We start from the raw sequence: 19,011 nt of genomic DNA, 5'->3' as shown, positions 1-19,011 counted from the left end.
TGAATCATGTCATAAAATTACAGTGAAAGCTTTTGCATAAATAGGGCAAAATGTGGATAAATATAAGCAGCCTACTGTTGAAAAGTATTTGATTTTAAAAACAAAACAACAACAACAACAAAAAACTAACACCCCCACACAAATCCAATTAATATCAAGGCATAAATTCTCTCAAGGAGAGTGAAGTCTGGTTAGTTGCCTTGGGCAATAGTATAAAATTTAATACACACAATAAGGCTGATGAGAAGTAGAGCTACAGCTACTATTGACCAATCTTGCATTCACATTCATAGTCTTATCACAGTAAATGTGTTAATGGAAAACAGCCTATCCCCATAACTCTGTCTTTTCACAGAGGAATTTAAGTAGAAATCAAGATTGAGACCATGAGATAAAGCATGAGCTGAGTAAGTAAAAGAGCGCCAGGGCACTCTTTCCCGTAACAAACAATCTTACATTGATATAGAACTTCCAGAATGTAATATACATCTTCTGCTTCAACAAATTCTGACTTTTTTTTTTTTTTGAAATTACAATTCTTCTTTTATCTATCCCAACTACCATGATAGACATGGTAAATAAATCACATTAGACAGTAATACATGTGGTTGAGATATGCGGCAGTGTTTTGCTTTTATTTCAGGAATAACAATGCTAGAACATCCAGGGAAACAGCTCATACAAGAACAGTTCAATGGTTTGGAGATACCGGAACTAACACATGACATGTAAGAGTCAGCTGCGCTATACTTGGGAAGAATTCTGCTGGTCTGGACACACGTGGAACATGAGTAAAGTTACCTACATCTCATGTGCAAAACCTAAGTTACAGCATAAGAAGAATTAAGAAAAAAAAGAATTGTACATTCAGCAGAAGAGACATCATCACCAAAATAAAGCCAGGCACGTAAAAATCAGAGTAAACATGAATTTAGCTTAAAGATGCTTTCCATTATTTTTTCAATTTTAATTCAATTCTTTGAGTACTTCTGAAAGAAAAGTATTTTCTGAAAATCTGTACTAAAGTGAAGGTGACGATTCCAATGTTAAATTAGTGTAATACTAAATTGTAAACCAAAGCAAAATAATATTACTTCTATTGACTCAGTAACTTGTAAACAAGTATTCTCCATTTGTACAAATGGCAATGAGAAATTTCTTACCTCACTACTGTTTGAAATATAATTGAAGTGCATTCTAAAACGGATTTTTAGTTGTTTTTAATAGCTTCTATAATTGATTTCTCAAATTAGACAATTTTATTCTGAGCTGGAGATAACTATCTTCCATAATCAGAAACCTTCATATCTATTGTTTTAAGAATTATTTGGAAAAAAAACCCACAAACATAGAAACATCTTCTATTAAAGGCCAAGATTTGTCAATAGTGCTCTCTTTGTTATGGAAATGCCACTTTTTTTTTTTTTTTTCTATTTACTGTTACACAGTAATTATTTTTAAGTGCTCATGAGACCATTTTTTGGTTGTTATAATCCAGAAATTAACACCGTCTGTATTATGAACACTACGCCTCCTGGAAAAAGTTGGCATTTTTTTTACTAGAAAGAGAACAACCCTGAGGCATGAAGATCCTGTTCTGTTGGTCACAACATTCAAAAGCATTAAGTAAACCAATAAGATACTGGTACATTGTTTCACAGTTTCTGAATTTTGAGCTAAATATATAGATTCATGAGGTATGCACAAGACATTAAAACTTACATACAAAAATGCTTGGAAACACAAGCCACACAAAAGGAGGGTTGATTTTGTGCAAGGAACTCAAGAGAATTCCATAGATCTTTCCGTATCTTGCACCAGTAGAACAAAGCAGTTGGGCTGTTGGATTGTCTCACTGCTATTAAAGCCTGCTAACACGTGGATCTACAATCTGAATTCATGGAAGTATAATGAAGTTGTACTGAATGACGAGAATTTACCTTGGCTCTTCAAATAAAATCAAACAGGCAAAAAAACCCAACCCCACAGCTAAACAGAAATCAAAGGCTACATAATCAGTAAACACAAGCTGCTGCCTTTTCCGTTGTCTCAGTTGTGTTCTATAAAAATCAAGAGCAAAGTCCGTATCACACCGCAATATTTTGCTTTCAAGTGCTTCCCTCTCCTTCCCTTCCCCCTGCTTTCAAAATGCATCTCCAAGCAACTAACACTCCAGTAAAGACATTTAACCAACATTAGTCACCTCAGATGAAACAGCGCAACATCTTCAGCTCCAAGTACCATCATAAGGAGAGTTATGCTGTACCTTCCAGTTTCTTGCCTTTTCTAATTCATTCAGGGATTCACATTACATAATACCTAGTCATTATTATGTGGTTATATGCTTAGCCAGGAGGGACAAATTTATAACAGAAAAATGCCATATTGAGCTTACTGGGGAAAACCAACCAACCAAACAAAAACCCAAACCAACTCCCCATAACCAACAGAATTTAGGTCCTAATTGTGCAAACATGCAGTTACTCAAAACCAATTCAACAGTATCATTCAGAACATGAAAAAAAAAAAAAAGTGAAATGAAACTAAATAAAGTTTTATAAAAACAAATCCTCCGCTATTTTTTTGCATGGCTGGAGTTCCTTGTCTAAGTAAGTGGACATATAAATAACCATTTCTTAGGAACAACTTCCCTTTTCTTTTCATCTAGCCTTTTTTCTTCACGGATCCCTGGAGAATAGGTGTTAAATCTCAGCACTCCAAAATAAGAGAGTTTACTCTTTTTATAATTAAGATCCCTCCCGCTCCAATATGGGAAGAAAAATTGAAATACATGATAAATAGACTTTAAGATTTTTTATTTGTTAAAGCAAATTCCTGTATTTTCTTCATAAAAATTGCTCAGCTTGTGTCCATGGTATTCTTGCCCAAATTTAAAGTTACTCTTAGCAGGTATTAAATCCAGAATGTCACCCCATATGTCTGGTGTTAATACAGTCACTTTTGCCTCAGAACAGCAAATCTAAGACCTTAAAAAAAATAAACATCTTAATCAGAGAAACATTGTGACTTCTCCTACCAGGCAGGCACTTATCTAATAAAACACTTTTGTTACCTCCCTATTTCTCTGTTCCTATATTTCTGAAGTCCCTCTATCAATTTCTCCCTCGGTACTTTCCACAGCTGTCATTTTGCTGTCCTCTGTGCTGTTTTGGATGTCGGGGAAAATGCACAGAAGACACAGGAAAAAAGTCTAATTCCTCATTTCTGTGGCATGCTAGCCAAGAGGGACAATTTCAGATAGACACCAGCACAGCCCCAGCAGGATTCTGTGACACACTGTTTTTCCAGCTTTTTTCAAATTCTAAACCATTAAAACGCTTCTTACTAGAGACAAAATACCGTGAACTAAAACCTGACAACAGGCTTGAGTATCAAATTTATTTTGTGAGTTTCTCGGAAGCAGCCTAAGTTTTCTTTCCAGTGTGTCTGCGGATCGCAAGCAGAAACTTATTTGAGGTAGAGGGATATTCAGTTGCTCTGTGTGTATAACAATGTGTGGTCTGGTTGGTGCCCTAGAGATCTAAGAGGGAAAAAAAAGCCTGCTCAGTGGACACCAATCTTCAGAACAGAGAAGAAAACGTAATAAAAGTCAAGTCTCCAAGAGCATTCCATTATATTTCAAGTCCCTAACTCAAATTTTGAAAGCAGAAGAGGCTTTTAAGGAAATGTGTCCCCTAAATTCATTCTCATACACAGATGGTTAGTTTAATCGGAAACTTTACAAAATAAAGTCTGGCATAGTTTGAGTCCAGAAGAACCGAAGTTTGACAAGCTTTCAAGCAGCTGGAAACATGTTTACTAATGAACATCAGGTAATCATAACTAAAACTTCAATAGCAGCTCCGCAGCTGCATCAAGCAATCATTAAAGGCAGGTTTTAATATTTAAGCTTTTCAAGGTTATAAGGAAAGATTATTTACATAATTAAGTTTGATACTTAATACTACCTTGTCCTTCTCTCAGTGGCAGTGATCGCTGTAAACTCTACAACACTGCATACTACAACATAATAAGCAAATACGAGGTTAGTAAGAAGAGCCCATGCTTTCTTTTTTAACCCATTATAAAACTAAAACACCCTACATGGAGTTGTAAACAATTTCATTTACGTAAGAAAATAAAATGGTGTCCCCACAGGTAAAAAGAAATCCTTTTAGTAAAGACAACCAAGTACTCAAAATATAGTTGTGAATTTTTGGCATAGCTCCACTTGCATGATCCTCGCCAAGAAACTGTCTGGAGAGCATGTGTAAGATGGGTAGAAAGGAGAAGAATACGTAATACAGTTTGTTACAGGATTAATCTAAATGTTCAGAATTCTCTATATATAGGAATACAAAAAGACATTCTACAGAGCCAGACAGTAAAGAGCAATTCATAATAGCTGGCAACAGTGCACTGAATTCCTTTTTCTCCTTCGCAGTTGCTTGAGAGATACATTAGGTAATAGCACTGCCACGCTGCTGGATAATACCAGAATTATGAACTTTATCAGTATAGCAATTTTACTGGTAAGGAAACTGGTTAATAAAGATTCTAATGAGGAGGAAGAGTTTTACCAGGAGCAGATAAAGCCAAGTTACATTGATGCCATAGATATTATCTCTGTGCTTTAAAATCCTTGTAGTATGTCTAGATTCATTTCACTGTGGAAAAAAAAATTTCAAGATAAATCAAATACATACAGAAACACACTCACTCAAATGGCACTCATTGCTTTTTGTACAATTAAGCTTTAGTGAAAATATACATCTTAAAACAAATGAAGTACAAATGTACAAAAATCCTTGAACTCAGATAAAAAATATATATAATACACTTTGCTACAGAGATATAAAACATTTAAAGTTTTCTCATCCTTTCTGATGAGAATAAAATGATTTAAAGTCTGGAGGACTCCGGCTCATCATCACTGCAATCAGATTTAAAGCAGACCTGCAAGAGAAGATAAAGAGACAATCAGCTGCAGAACTGACACTGTTGGTGTGTGTGTTTTATGGGGCACAGAAAGGCTGGGGGAGAATGGGGTGGCTCTTTTTCCAGCACATTTTACTCCATACAAAGTAAATGCTTTGGGAAAATCAAAGGAAACTACAAGCCAAATCCAAGTCTCAAGTCATTAAAGTTTCATTTAACCTTAAGATCGTTCCTTCTTTTAACTTCACAGAACAATTAACTGCAGTCTTATTACTTCAAAATCAACTGAAGGCACTCAAGCTGTATTAATTTTTTTAGGACTCTTTCTAAATACATAGAACCATATCTTGGGACAGTATGAGCTTTGCTGATTCAGCTTGAAAAGACTACAGTAAGACAAAAGATTTAACTTTAGCTATGCGAGATTATTAGTACACTTAACCATTCCATTACTGTAAATGGGGGAAAAGTGAATTTGAAAAGGTGAACTAAAAATGTCAGTACTATTATACATTCCATTAGCAATGTACCATTTTAGAGAAGTGAATTACCAGCTGATGACAAAAAATACCTTCATGCAATTTTAATACATGGCCCTGTTGTGGCTGCTTAATGATATGCTCTTAGCAATTTTAAAATTCCATTTCTGCTTAAAAGTAAAAGAAAGTTCTACTGAAGTGTTCTCTACTGGAATATACTCATGCTTCTTAAGATACTTCCACTCTAAGTGCAGGCATACTGAGCAAGCAGAATTGCATACATCTTCAACTGAAAACCTTTACAAATAGCCTGTTTCTCATGACTTAGAAACAAGGACAACACACCATGTGTCTTTTAGGTGGTAAGTACTCAATTCATGTGCCTCCAAATGTTTACTAAAATGTAGAAGTCGTGTGGCTAAGAAAAAGCTCTGCATTATCAGAAGCTATGTAAACAATTATCAGTCACTTAGGGGATATTTTTACTTATTTGCTTAATACATTAGAATGGTTCATTGTGAGCCCAGCTTTCTAAAGGAGCGAGTCCTAGGAGCTGCATTGGTCCACTACACCTAATTCCGAGTTCATTAGTCAATTTTATTTGAGTTTTCACAGAGCGGGGCTCAATTATCTCTAAATTCATCTCCCCAGGAGTTTTTTATAAGAACTGGCAAACAACATAAGGAGCAAAACCCAAATTAATATCTGTAGGAAAGAAGATCTAGAGCAGATCTGTCCCCAGCCCACACTGCCTTTTCCCCAGGTAACAGCTAGCAGACACTAGAGGAAGACAGAAAGATGCAGAGTAAAACCTCCAGGAGTTATAGGGTTTCTGAAATGCAGTCCAGGGGCAAAAGCCATACTAAACCAGATTCCATTAGTTTCAGTGTTCAACAACCAACTTGTTTTTCCTATCACAAAGTAAGATAAAAAATATAGATGTTCCGGTCTAAATAGTGATTTTCTTATGAAAGAAAATAAATATCCTTACCTCTCCACTAAAAAGTCTGTGAAAGAAGCCCCTCTTTGGTTTAGGAGACCTCTCTCTGTCTGGTGACACAGTACCATCGGTTTCATATGCATTGATATCTTCAAAGCATCCCGTTTCAATCATCTTGGAAACATATGAAATATAAATGAAATATCCATACAAGGCTCTCAAACAAGTTCCATGTATTATCTGTTTACTCTGGTTGGGTACTCCCAACAACTTACAAATTAATCAGCCAAACTACACCTCTCACAGAGCTTCATGAAGGAAGGCACAAAGTCTCCATTAACTCTCCTCGTGCAGGCAGTGAACTACAGAATAGCACGGGGAGGTCTATGTAGATGAGTACTCAGATGTTCCCTTGCTTTCCTAAGGTATTTCTTCTGCCCACGATGCAATAAGCAGATTTTAGAATCAGAAATTGATTTTCCTTTTATCTATTCTGCTCATTTCAGAGTAGTCTACCCTACCAAATATAACATCTTTATACCCCAGACTGAACTTTATTAATACACATGACACTGAGTAGGAGAAATTATTATTCTGTGCTGAATACCTGCATAGTATTGGGACGATATTTTTACACAAGAGACAAACTGCACTCTTGGGGAAAAAGCAGCTGATGTCTGACCACAATAATTTAAATATCATCCTGGTGTTTTGGGCAACCGTCTTACCAAAACACAACTAACATACCATAATTAGAAATAAGGCAATCAATGAGATAAGGAAGGTAATACTTCAAGGGGGAAAAAAAAAAGACAGGTCTCTGGAGAGAAGCAAGGGCTTTTGAAATAATCTGTGTTCGTGTACACAGAAAACAAAATAATTAAAAACCACAATTACTGGGTGCAGAAAGGACAGCAAAAAGAAGAAATGCCAAAATGTATCACAGAGGCATGTTGAGCAGTGCGAGAGTGGCTCATGCCCACATGTAGCTGGCAGATATCTCTGCAGACCACTGACACACATCTATCATAACAGGCATGCACCTTGGAGAGGGGGAGAGAGAGGACATGAAAAGGAATGAGAAGAAATGTGGTCTGCTTTCGTTATAAACCATGGCATCAGGTAAATTATGGGAGGAGAGAAGTAATTCTTAAGAGACTGAGAGCAAAGATTTGAGGGAAACCTCAGTTACGTGAATTAAAAGGAAATACAAGCAAAAATGTAAAATGACGTCTGCACAGTTATTCCTTGAAAAGGAGGAATTACCATCAGCAGAATTTCACAACTACATTCAACTTTGTCCCTTCATGTGGAGTTAAGAGATATTAAGCTGCAGTGCTTAATAACTGGATCATATTCTGAAGTTCAGAATTGCAACACAGCATAGGAAATATTTATTTCTCCAACAGCCTAAGGTTCACTGCTTCTTAGAGAAGACTTGCCATGTCAGGTGACACCTTTCAAATCTCCTTCTTCATGTAATGCAAAAAAAAAAAAGGCAAAAGGGAGTGTACTTTTTTCTCTGACTTGTTCAGAAATTGTTCATCTTTTATGATCAATCTTTAATTAAAAACCAATCACACTTGGCAAAGAAACTACACTAGTAGAATTCAAGACAATACTAACTTCAGAAAGCTATGAACATCTTATAATAGGGGGAAGGCATTCATAACAAGAACTATGATTTTAAATAATTGTTACTGTGTGCTCTTCCTGAAATAAGGAAGATTTGAATTTCCTAAATATAGACTGAACTGCATGCAGAGGCAGCAAAATTCTAGTACTCCATGAAGAACACTAGAATACTCATTCACTAGGGAGATGAAAAATCTTTAAGAGAAAGTCTGACTCAATTGATGTTGAACTGTTTGTTTTGAAACCTTAGAAAAAGTGAATCTGCAGTTCTGAATTACTGTGTCACTTGGATACTCTATTGATCTACAGGCACGATCCACAAACAGCTTGCACTGTGCTATTCAAAGTATTCAAAAGCAAATGGGCATTCTAGACCTCTCCTAAGAACACCAATATTGAGTAATGTGTGACAGAAGAACAAGGAAAATGTTGTCATGCTGGTGCTAAATGCTATTCTGTATGCTGTATCTATGATGACAAGATGCCAGACTTCCATTTTTAGCAAGTTGTTTTGGGACAAGCTTTCTTCTGAAGTCTCTCAGCAAAGAAGTCTAAAGGAGAAACTTCTTTACACCTCGCCACACTACTATATCCCTTATTAAATCTTCTATGCTAAAGAAAATAATCTTCTATGAAAGATACAATACCTCATTTTGCCAAGGGATTGAGACACAACCCGTAACAAATTTGGAATAGAAGTCATCATCTGTAGTATCCAGGTTCACTCCTTTTACTGTTGAGAACTGCTCTATATCCAGGACATCTTTACAATACACGGCACGTGGCTGCAGTACAACACAAGATTGTTTCATTAAGGTTTTGGGGGCTTGGAGGTTTTTGTGTGTTGGTTTTGTTTTCTTTTCTTTTCTAGATGAGCAAAGGGGGAGAAAAATGCTTGCAATTTTCTATTTCATATTGCTGTTCACCAAATTACACTACACTGCACAACAGAAATGCAAAGTCTTATAAGACTTTCTTCCTAAGGCACCTGAGCAAATCCATCCACCCTGTAAGTAACAGAAAAGAAATATCAAAACGAGAAACAGCATGCAACTTCTCTGGATTTCTTAATGATTGTCATGATTCACTCATCCTCTGTAACCCTCCTTTCAACTCCAGAGTAATTTCTTTAAAGCTCATTTTCATTTGTTCAGCATCTGAGCTAGGGAAGTAGACTTTGAGAGCTAAGAAATCAGCTGCAAAGGTCCCTTGAGCAATATCACTGATTTAAATTGCCTTGTGATCTCAGACGAAACGCCACAAAACAACCAGCTATCAATAGCTACGATGGCATTCTCCTGCCAGTTTAACCAACTTTCAAGTTTCTCCGGAGTTCACATGATCGCTGACATAGAATCATGACAGTTCTTGCCTTTTTAGATACTAATCAAATCTGTCTCACCTACTTACATCTGGCAAGAATGGAGGTTCTAACATGTTAGCTTCCAGTCTCTTGAAGTTAATGTTCTTGAAAATAGGATGTTGCTTTACAATGGCAGCTCCCTCTTCAGTGCAACCTAGTCGTTCCCCTGGATTTTTAGCAAGTAACTGCAAAGATAAGGAGAAAACAGGCTGATCCAGTGATATAATCCCAGAATTCAAAAAGAAAATAAAATCTAGATACAATATCTTTCTGTGAGTTTATTTTGTTACTTGGCCTTTTATTGGATGAAATTTATCACGGTAGCAAAATGAACTGGAAACCAAAACTAGAGCATCCTAGGAGCAAAAAGATTTTCAGTAGACAAAAGAAGCCCTGAAAGTAGATCGTTTCAAGATTACACCCAAAGTTATATGAAATGAATGTAATTGATGCCATGCTGAATAGATTTTACAGTACAGACTTTGCAGTGGACTTTCCTTTCAGGAAATACAGATTTACTTTTTTTTTTCCGGTGGGCTTAAGTAATACACATATTTTGCATAAACTTGGAAAGAAATCTTTTGAAGATTTCTGTATAGACGCATCTCTAACTAAATTTAAGAACCTGCAAGATAAAAAAAAAAAAAAAAGCTGTAGTCTCATAAAGACTTTTAGGCAAGAAAATCAGTATATTAGTCTGCCACTTCTCCCCATGCAGTAACAAAGTTGAGCATGCTATTGTACTCTCTAATTACACATCATCCAAGGACTACTGGATCTTCTCATTCACGTGATGAAAAATAAATTTATGCAGCCTTCCTTCATCTTGAAAGAAGGTCTGAATTCTCAACGTTTGATAATTAACAATTCATGGACAATCACACACTTCCATTTGAACCAAAGAAAGATGTAAAAAAATCCAGTTTTGAAAAATACTCAGTAGAAGATGTTAAAATAAAGTAGTTCACCTCTTAAAAAGAACTAGAAATTTAATTTTCAAACCTCTATGTCTCTTCACCCACCATCCTGCAGATGGATTTTGCATCCTCTGAGAACTTGTCTGAATACGTTTCCTGGTCTTCCTTTACTCTTCGATCAATCTCATCCCGTTTGACCCTTTCCTTATGCTTCCTGAATGGAGACTGTCCTTCAATCATTTCATAAATCAAGCACCCAAGGCCCCACCAATCCGGGCTGAATGTATACTTTTCATTTTTGAGCACTTCTGGAGCTACAAAACAAAAACAAAGGAACATCCATGACAATTGTCTTTCAATTGACTAATTAAATATTGAAAAAACTCCCAGGTACTCTTTTGGCTTTGTGCAGAGATCTTTGTGTAATTCCTCCGTACTTTGAAGAAATGTTCATTTCTTCAGCAAGGATTCTGTTTATATCCAAGAGAAGCACTTTAGCTCTTTAACTCTGAGGATCAGTTGTTTACAAACTGAGAATGAAGTTTTTCCAAAGCACAGATATAAAGGTGTTGTCATAGTAATTCCTCTACTTACCTGTGAACCTAAATCTCTTTGAATCTCAGAAAAAATTAGATGCTTTCTCAGAAAAAATTAGATGCTTTCCAGACTTAAATTTTCAAGTTTATCAGTAGGCTTACAATAGACTAGTAACATCACCACATATTGTAACATTTCTTCCCATTAGTTTAGTAAATAATCCAGGTTCAATGTGGTTCATCGGACAAGTCATATTCACAAAGCAAATTCTGCAGTAAAACATAACTAGGAAAGGATACTTTACATACCCATATAACCAACGGTCCCGACCCGTCCTCGGACTGTTTCTCCTTCTGGAATCTGCACAGCTAATCCAAGATCTGAAATTCTGATATGTCCTATTTATGTTAAAATAAATCGTACACGGTCAGCAAATAATAAAGTATCATCACTTCTAAAATAAAAAATTTCTGTAGCATACCTCAAAGAAACACCCCAAAACATAAAAACATTCATATATACAAAGTTTATTTAACTTAACTAGAAAGGAGTGATTTATCATAATTCAACCCTTCCTTAAATACACAAAGGAAGAGAGGCACAGATGTAACTGAACTGCTGAAGGTCATACAAAAATTTTAAAAACTCCAAAACCCTGTTAAGTGTTCTAATTCCTAACTATGGCACAGGCTGCTACTCCAGGACAAACAGAAATGACGACTGCTCATTTCAAATCTGTATCTGTGCATCAGACACATTGTTTCATTCTGTATTCCTGTCACAAACATTTGGCATTTTGACTTTGTAACGAAACATCAGAATTTTCTCCATTTCTCTAAATACGAGAAAACTGTAGCCTGCACTGAGGTTTTCTTCTGATAAAGCACCCTAACAATGCTTTATTAGCCAAAATTCTTAAGTTGATTGCCTTTCCTATTACACACGGCATTTACACTAGTACATATAACATAGAAGCAGTCTGGTGGAAGATTAGAATTTGTCATGAACAACACTGCTCAGATGGGGGAAACAGTCCAGGAAGGGCAATGGAATCATTTCACCCCAGCCTCCCTCACACTCCCATGGACAGATACAGCGCTTTGCTCCACAGATGCAACAGCAATTGATTCAAGCCAGTTCAAGGCAAGAATTGTATTGACATGATTCTAATAAAAACCAACTAAACAAACATAAGGTACTTTCTTAATAAAAATATGGAAGGCTAGACAGAAGAAAGGGTAACTACATTTTCAGCTCCATTTCAAAACAGAATTGTCAATTATTTGTAGTAGAAAGTTTTGGGGCAGTGGGGGGAGGGAGGGGAATCACACAACCAAACCGCAAACATATTTCTAATACTGCACATAAGGACAGGGGCACTGTCATTTACAGAAACATCACAGATTCACAAATTATTCAGGCTGGAAGGGACATCAGAAAGTCTCTAGTGCAATCTTCTGAGCAAGCAGTCAGCCCAAAGTGTTCAAGGCTTTTAAAGTTCTTGTCTAAAAGCCACCAAGAGCAGACACTGCATCACCTCTCTGGGCAGCCCATTCCAATGCCCGAGTGTCCTTGGTGCATATATTGTCTGTCACTCAAAAACCTCTACAGCATCAATGTTAGTTAATTGCATATTATTTTAATATTTACTTGTGATAGATAATGAAGGGGTAGGAGAGAGAGTGAAGAAAATCAAGTGTCACTCTGCATACTGGTTGGAAATAACTAAACACTCTTCAGCAGCAAATGCTATTTTAAATACATTCAGATGCTCTTCTATGCCCTGACATCGGATGAACCCCTTTTCAAGTGCAGGATCTGAGCTCCTGAAGCGATTTTCTAATTAGTTCCTTCTGCTGTCTGGAACAAGATCAGAATATCCCTGGCAGAAAGCAAGCATTCGAGTGCAGTCCTGCAAGGCTTCATTTTTTCCTCAAAGAAGCTTTTGGCTTTTTCAACATATTGCTGGAGAGAAAAATTAAAGAATGCATTTGATGTCTAGCAAAGCTTTAGGTTTTGGAGAAGAACTTCTCCCAGGCATCACCTTTTCAGAAATTTATCAGTCAGAACATGCTGGCTTTAAAAATAAATATTGTGCTAATGACTTCAATCCCAGTTTTTCCTTAATCAAAATACTCGGCAATTACAAGAACAAACCGGTAATATTCACCCGCAGCTTAGAAGAAGGTAATTGCTGCACATGTTCTACAGTGAGTTCAAAAGATTCTGATAAATTTTATACAAAGCCATTAAGGAAAATTAATTTGGCTTTGAAAAAACAAAAAACTACAAACATTTCTTCATATTGTTTGTACTTCCTTGATTCCTTACAGCCAAGTATGCATCAGTGACCATCAGACCTGTTCTAGTCGAAATGTTAAAACAGAGATGCTTCAGATTTCTTTTTGTCTTTATTACTTAAACATTATAGTTTACTAAGTAAAAACCTGGCCCCACATCTAACAAATCTGTTTCTGTAGTAAAAGAAAAGAGAACAAATCCAAACAGAAGTTTTAGCCATCTTAAATTACAGAGAAGGGGGAGACAGAGGAGCCAAAGAGAAAAGAAGCCATTTTAAGGTGGGAAATTGACCCCTCAAACATCATCGTCCTCCCTCGAAGACCCAGTATCTTCCCCTACTTTCTAAAAAGCAAGGGTTTTCTTTCCTAAGTAAAGTTAACATTTGTCAGTCAGGTCCCTTTTATCATGAAGGAATCCCTTGGATTTCTGGCACAGTATTAATTAGATTTTTAATTCCCAATTTTAAAATTAATTTTAATTTTTGCTTACCACAGTCATCAAGAAGTATATTCTCAGGTTTCAAGTCTCTACAAATTAAACAAAATATAAATGTGAATTATACAAAGGCAAAATTATTAGCCGTCATCAAGTGCAACTGAGGCAACATAAGGCTTCTTGGTTTCGATTAAACCAACTTTTCCAGTTTCCACCTATATACAAAAAAGGTTGTGAAGCTGAGGACCTATGATACAAATGGTTTAACCACACAATTAGAGATCTGTATTTTCCCAACACTCTAATCCATCTATACTAAGAACACCAATTAATATTTCACAGAAGAGAAACTTCCTTTACATTAAAATTCTGACATGAAAAACCACCAACTTACACCCAAATTTGTGCTCACAAATGAAAGACATTTCTGCTGAGAGCATCAGCCATACAGCTCCACAATGGCAAAACACATCAGCGCTTGCTGCACTTTGATGCTGACCCCTTGCCACATTCCACTTCAGGGTGTCAGAATATCAACAGAGAGTAATATTCCCAAGACTAAGCACAGGCTTAACATCATCCATTGAAACTCCATTCTTTTAATTTGGATGTACAGCCTCTAAAGGCTACCAGACACTTCATCTATCTAGGATCCTTTGCAATCAGTTTTCTAAGAGTTGCAACTACTTTTCTGTAAACAAAGTTTCACATGAAACATTTTTTAGCTATTAAATGCTAGCAAGACTCCAGAAATAGTAAAAGGGCAATTAATTCAGTGTTGCAGTTCTGTATTTTATAGGAATCATTTTGTATATTTTTACTTTAAGAACAAAAGAAGAAACTCAAAGAGAAATTTGGATTTTCCTCCAAACATTTGGGGGTCACTGAAGCTGAATCAGAAGCTGTTCAGAGGCTACTTCTAGGATTTATCTTCTAGCAGATTCTACTGAGAACATTCCTATTTTATATATACATATGTCTACATGCATGGAATATATGTATAAAATACTTAATGTATATTATGTATATAATTGTGATATGCATCAGAAATACTTTCTGTGGACTGCAATACAGTCTCTTAGATTTATTCCATCATAAATATCACAAGATGAGAAACAGACAAGCAAAAATCAGTACTTGGCTAAAGATTAAGTTATTACTGGAATAGATTATTAAAAATAATATGTACATATACAGGTATGTGTACAGTTGTGACAAGAACAGTTATTCATATACAAGCAGAAAAGACTGAATAATATAAAAGAAGAAGGAAGAATGACACTAGAATTTACATTCAAAATGACAGAGAAATATACACACACATATCTTTTTCACAAATAAATCAGTATGTTTTTTCCCCCCATACTGATAAATTGATGGTCTGAAGTATGTTACAGTTTCATTATTTCATGAGATCAACTGCATAAAGATGCTTTGCTTCGAATACTTCAAATTCTAGACAGTCCCCATGATGTAAATTGTGTAACGTTAGACATGAGATTAAAATACCAGAGAAATCAGGAGAGATCAGAGTTAAAAAACAAAACAAACCAACAGTATCAAAAAGTCAAAGAAAATTCAGCTCAAACTTCAGGTAGAAGCACATGTACTTTAAAGCACATAACGTGTGCTCTCCATTGCAGAGGGGTTGGAACTAGATGATCTTTAAGGTCCCTTCCAACCCAACCCATTCAAGGATTATAAGGTGTTTGGTTCAGGTTAACTCAAGTAAACAAGTTTAAAGAGTTCCACTTCCAAAAGGCTAATTAAAGCCTAACTTAAAACCTAAGACTTACTAGCAACATCCGCTGCTTAATAGAAGCTAATTCTGTTCTGACATGATTTTGGTCAGTCAATAGTAAAACTTGTTTCTAGACAAAATTCCATCTCTTTAATGCTATTAGTTTCTAGGCCTAGTGGTTTGTAAAGAAGTCAGTTTTTGGAAGCGCTCAGCTCTAAGTTCTAGCTCTGGGGTATCAGCCTTCTTCCTCTTGCCTTCCTCTTCCACCAGAGGCAAAAGTCAGAGTTTCTGCTGGAAGACACAGACACAGGTCCTGCACTGGATAACAGGGACTTGAGCTGAAAGCCAAGCTCAGAACGAGAGCTAGCAATACAACTCTAGCAACAGAGGTGGCAGCTTTCTCTTATGAAGCAGAGAAAGGCTAGAGGACTGCAAAGTTCATGAAACTAGAATGTTAATTTTTATCTAACTTTTCTTTAATTATTTTAAATTGGACTCAACAAGCACTAGTCTATTTGTGCTATAGCTTCTACCAGCCTTAGAATCAAAGAATCATTTCAGTTGGAAGAGACCCTCAGGATCAGAGTTCATCTACAACCTAACTGTAGCACCAAACCATGTCCCTAAGAACCTCATCTAAACGCCTTTTAAACACCTCCAGGGATGGTGACTCCAGCACTGCCCTGGGCAGCCTGTTCCAGTGCCTGACAACCCTTTCTATGAAGAAACTTTTCCTAATATCCAGTCTAAACCTCCCTGGTGCAACTTGAGGCCATTTCCTCTTGTCCTGTCACTTGCTACTTGGGAGAAGAAACCAACCCCCTCCATGCTCCAACCTCCTTTCAGGCAGTTGCAGACAGTGATAAGGTCTCCCCTCAGCCTCCTTTTCTCCAGGCTGAACAGCCCCAGTTCCCTCAGCTGCTCCTCATCACACTTGTGCTCCAGGCCCCTCACACCAGCTTCGTCACCTCCTCTGCACTCTCCCTAGTATTTTCATGTCCTCCTTATGATGAGGGGCCCAAAACTGAAAACAGTTCCTACAAAGAAAATGTCTGGATAAAAGTCCTTCAAGGGATTTTGCTGTGAAGATGTCTACACGAGGCAGGTGAGGAGCTACTTGGGTTTATCCCCTACAACTTCGACAGGGCTTTGAGCCTGATCTTTGACCTTCCAGGCACATCCAGCAGCAGTATGGGCACCTGCATGAGTTTGTGAGGAAAATCTACGTATTTGAGGATGAAAAACACTGTCAGGAAACTCCTGCAGGAAAACTCCAGCAATTAAGTCCATTTTGGAAAGCAGGCGCTTGTTCACCACTCTGCCTTATGCCAATCCTGACTTTACTCTGCATATAATCACACTTTTCATGTAGCAGATGGATTAATAGCTCCACTACTGCCTGATCCTGTCTGTTTGCTTACTTTTCTAATGTCAGCAACATATGGCAAGTTACAGATAGTTTCACAAGCTCCTATTGAACAAGCAAACAGGCTCAGCTGCTCTCCCAGGGCCTCCCCCCAGCTCTGCACCTGTTCTCTGAGTCCAGCAGGAACCCCGCTAACAAAATGGCACAACTGACTCCAGGGGCTTCAAATTCAGTAATAACCAGGATAAGACATATGAAACACATAATAAAAGAATGGTGTTAACAGGGAGGAAAGTTGGGCCTAGTTTTTCTGCTTTATGAGGTGTTTTGCTACTGATGGCAACACATTCCAAATATAATAAATTTATAACAAATTTTAACACGACTGGCTCAGATTAAAACTACCATTCTAGAACTGAACAAACTGGTAAGATGAACTGATTTCACTGCCATCTGCTGACACCTGTCTGCACCAAAGAATTCTGTTTTCAGAAGCTCTAAATTTCCCTTCTTACATTGCCTCTATGGCACTCTGTACTGCAAATATACAGATGGATAGTCACAAAAATATGTTCTCAAGAAAATATTTTATAACAGTATATGTCACAGAATTAAAGTCTCCTTTAACAGTTGAAATTATTTGTCTAAAAAGAGTTTAAAACTCCTTTAAAGCTGAGAAACAGAAATAAATCTTGAGATATGTTGACCAGAAAAAGAACAAGTTCCAATTTCAGAAATTCAGTGTCCTACCAGTACTAAGAGCTTTCAAAATGACAGCAAAATAAGAAAAAAAACATTCCTTCTGTATTTTCTTGCCCCAGAGAATGAAAAATACAAGTTACCATAATTTGGAAAAAATAAATCATTGAATCAATGAAAATCTGCTTCATTATGTTCTTTCCTCCACATCAACATTAAGACTGGAGGCTACCAGCACAACTTCTTTGCTGAAAATAAAATTATTATGGTAAATTTTCCCAAGCTTTCTGTTTCACTAAGCATACCTACTCATTGCAATGCTGCTTAAATGCATTTCCATTAAGATGCTTGACAGAGAATTTTGATTGTGTAACTGATCACTGGAATTGGTGATATTCTGAAGACTTCCACGACCAGCTGGTTTGGCTTCTTAACTTTAAAACTGTAAGATTTACAACTACACTCCTAAATGCATGATACAAAAAGCAATATATATGGAAAAATCAAATCAAGATCATCAGGAAAAAAAACTATGACTAGCAAAAGAGAAGAAACAGGACTTCGTTTTACAAAACATTGGTCATTTGATATTAAAAAGCACAGGGCTGAAAGTGATTCTACAGAGAGGTTAAAATTATCCAAAATTTCTAGTTTTAGTACTCAAGCGTAGCTGAGCTGACATGGTATAATCAGAGTCTCTTTTCATCTGTTTACATACTGGGCAGGAACTCCCTTAGTACATCCTATACTGGATTGTTTAAATAACGTCTTCAGGTATAATGATTAAACATTAGCCCTTTTTCCTCCAAGCATACAAATTATTCCGTTACTAACACACATACAGGTAACTGTCGCTTGGTCCTTCAGTTTATTATGAACAGAAGACTAAAAGTAATTCCCATTATTTTAATGAAGAGGTAATTTTACTCAGAGTTGGTTGTGCAACTATTTTTTTCCTCACTCATAAATTTAAGGTCATGCAAATTCATAATGATTGGAAACAGATTATGTAATAGCACAAAACAGGGCAGAGATCTAGACATCAAGATCACGCCAGAAGATACCACGACCGCCCCAAGGTCTGGAATTGCAGACAGAGATCTGCACCAGGATTTGACATACATGTTTGAAGGTCTTGTTGTAGGCAAATAGCTAACAAGTTGGGTTTAAACACAAGGACTGTGGGTACTTTGTTGTTTTGTTTGGGGTTTTTTGTTGTTGTTTTGTATTTTAAACAATCAAGTTTGTTTTCACTTGGGCATTGTGAAATGACCTACTTGTAGCTGATGAAACCATTCATCCTTGCTTCCCTCCTACATGCGTGTCAAAACACACTGTGTAACATTGCAGGATCAGCCAAATTCTTTAGGGAACCACATACAACCACCAGCATAAGCCTGATTTACTCTGTGGTTCTGACACACTCTGCTGTGTGGGTGTGGGTCTTGTATATGGGAGAGGGAAAAGACTAAGACTCATCATATTAAAGTTATGCAGGATTATACTTTAAATTTTCTTTGAAAACAAGTGGTACTTGGTATTAGTTCTTGGTCCACCATCAAGTTCATTTTTCTTGTTCTGCAATATTAATGTATGCCAGGGGTTAAATGATGTATGTACGGAGACAGAAAAGAGCAGTTATGACCATACAATCTCAATT

At 36.7% G+C, this 19,011-nt stretch overlaps 1 protein-coding gene across 2 annotated transcripts in view; it reads right to left on the bottom strand.

Moving 5' to 3' along the window:
* Nucleotides 1–608: 608 nt before the first annotated feature.
* GRK4 (G protein-coupled receptor kinase 4) overlaps nt 609–19,011 on the bottom strand; it is a 45,650-nt gene continuing 27,247 nt past the window's right edge. Inside the window, exons 10-16 of one of the 2 annotated variants that reach the window (XM_065836869.2) lie at nt 13,600–13,637; nt 11,118–11,207; nt 10,378–10,586; nt 9,403–9,540; nt 8,640–8,777; nt 6,409–6,531; nt 609–4,956 (exon numbers count right to left, since the gene is read on the bottom strand). In XM_065836869.2, coding sequence (XP_065692941.1) covers nt 4,903–4,956; nt 6,409–6,531; nt 8,640–8,777; nt 9,403–9,540; nt 10,378–10,586; nt 11,118–11,207; nt 13,600–13,637 — 790 coding nt within the window. In that variant the 3' untranslated portion in view covers nt 609–4,902. Of the gene's footprint in view, nt 4,957–6,408; nt 6,532–8,639; nt 8,778–9,394; nt 9,541–10,377; nt 10,587–11,117; nt 11,208–13,599; nt 13,638–19,011 lie in introns of those variants that run through there. The other variant, XR_010651304.2, reaches the window with a different exon arrangement.

This window comes from Patagioenas fasciata, chromosome 4, assembly GCF_037038585.1.
Source record: "Patagioenas fasciata isolate bPatFas1 chromosome 4, bPatFas1.hap1, whole genome shotgun sequence".
NCBI lineage: Eukaryota > Metazoa > Chordata > Aves > Columbiformes > Columbidae > Patagioenas > Patagioenas fasciata.
The sequence above is the reverse complement of the archived record's forward strand: the minus strand, read 5'-3'. Positions and strand labels throughout refer to the sequence as shown.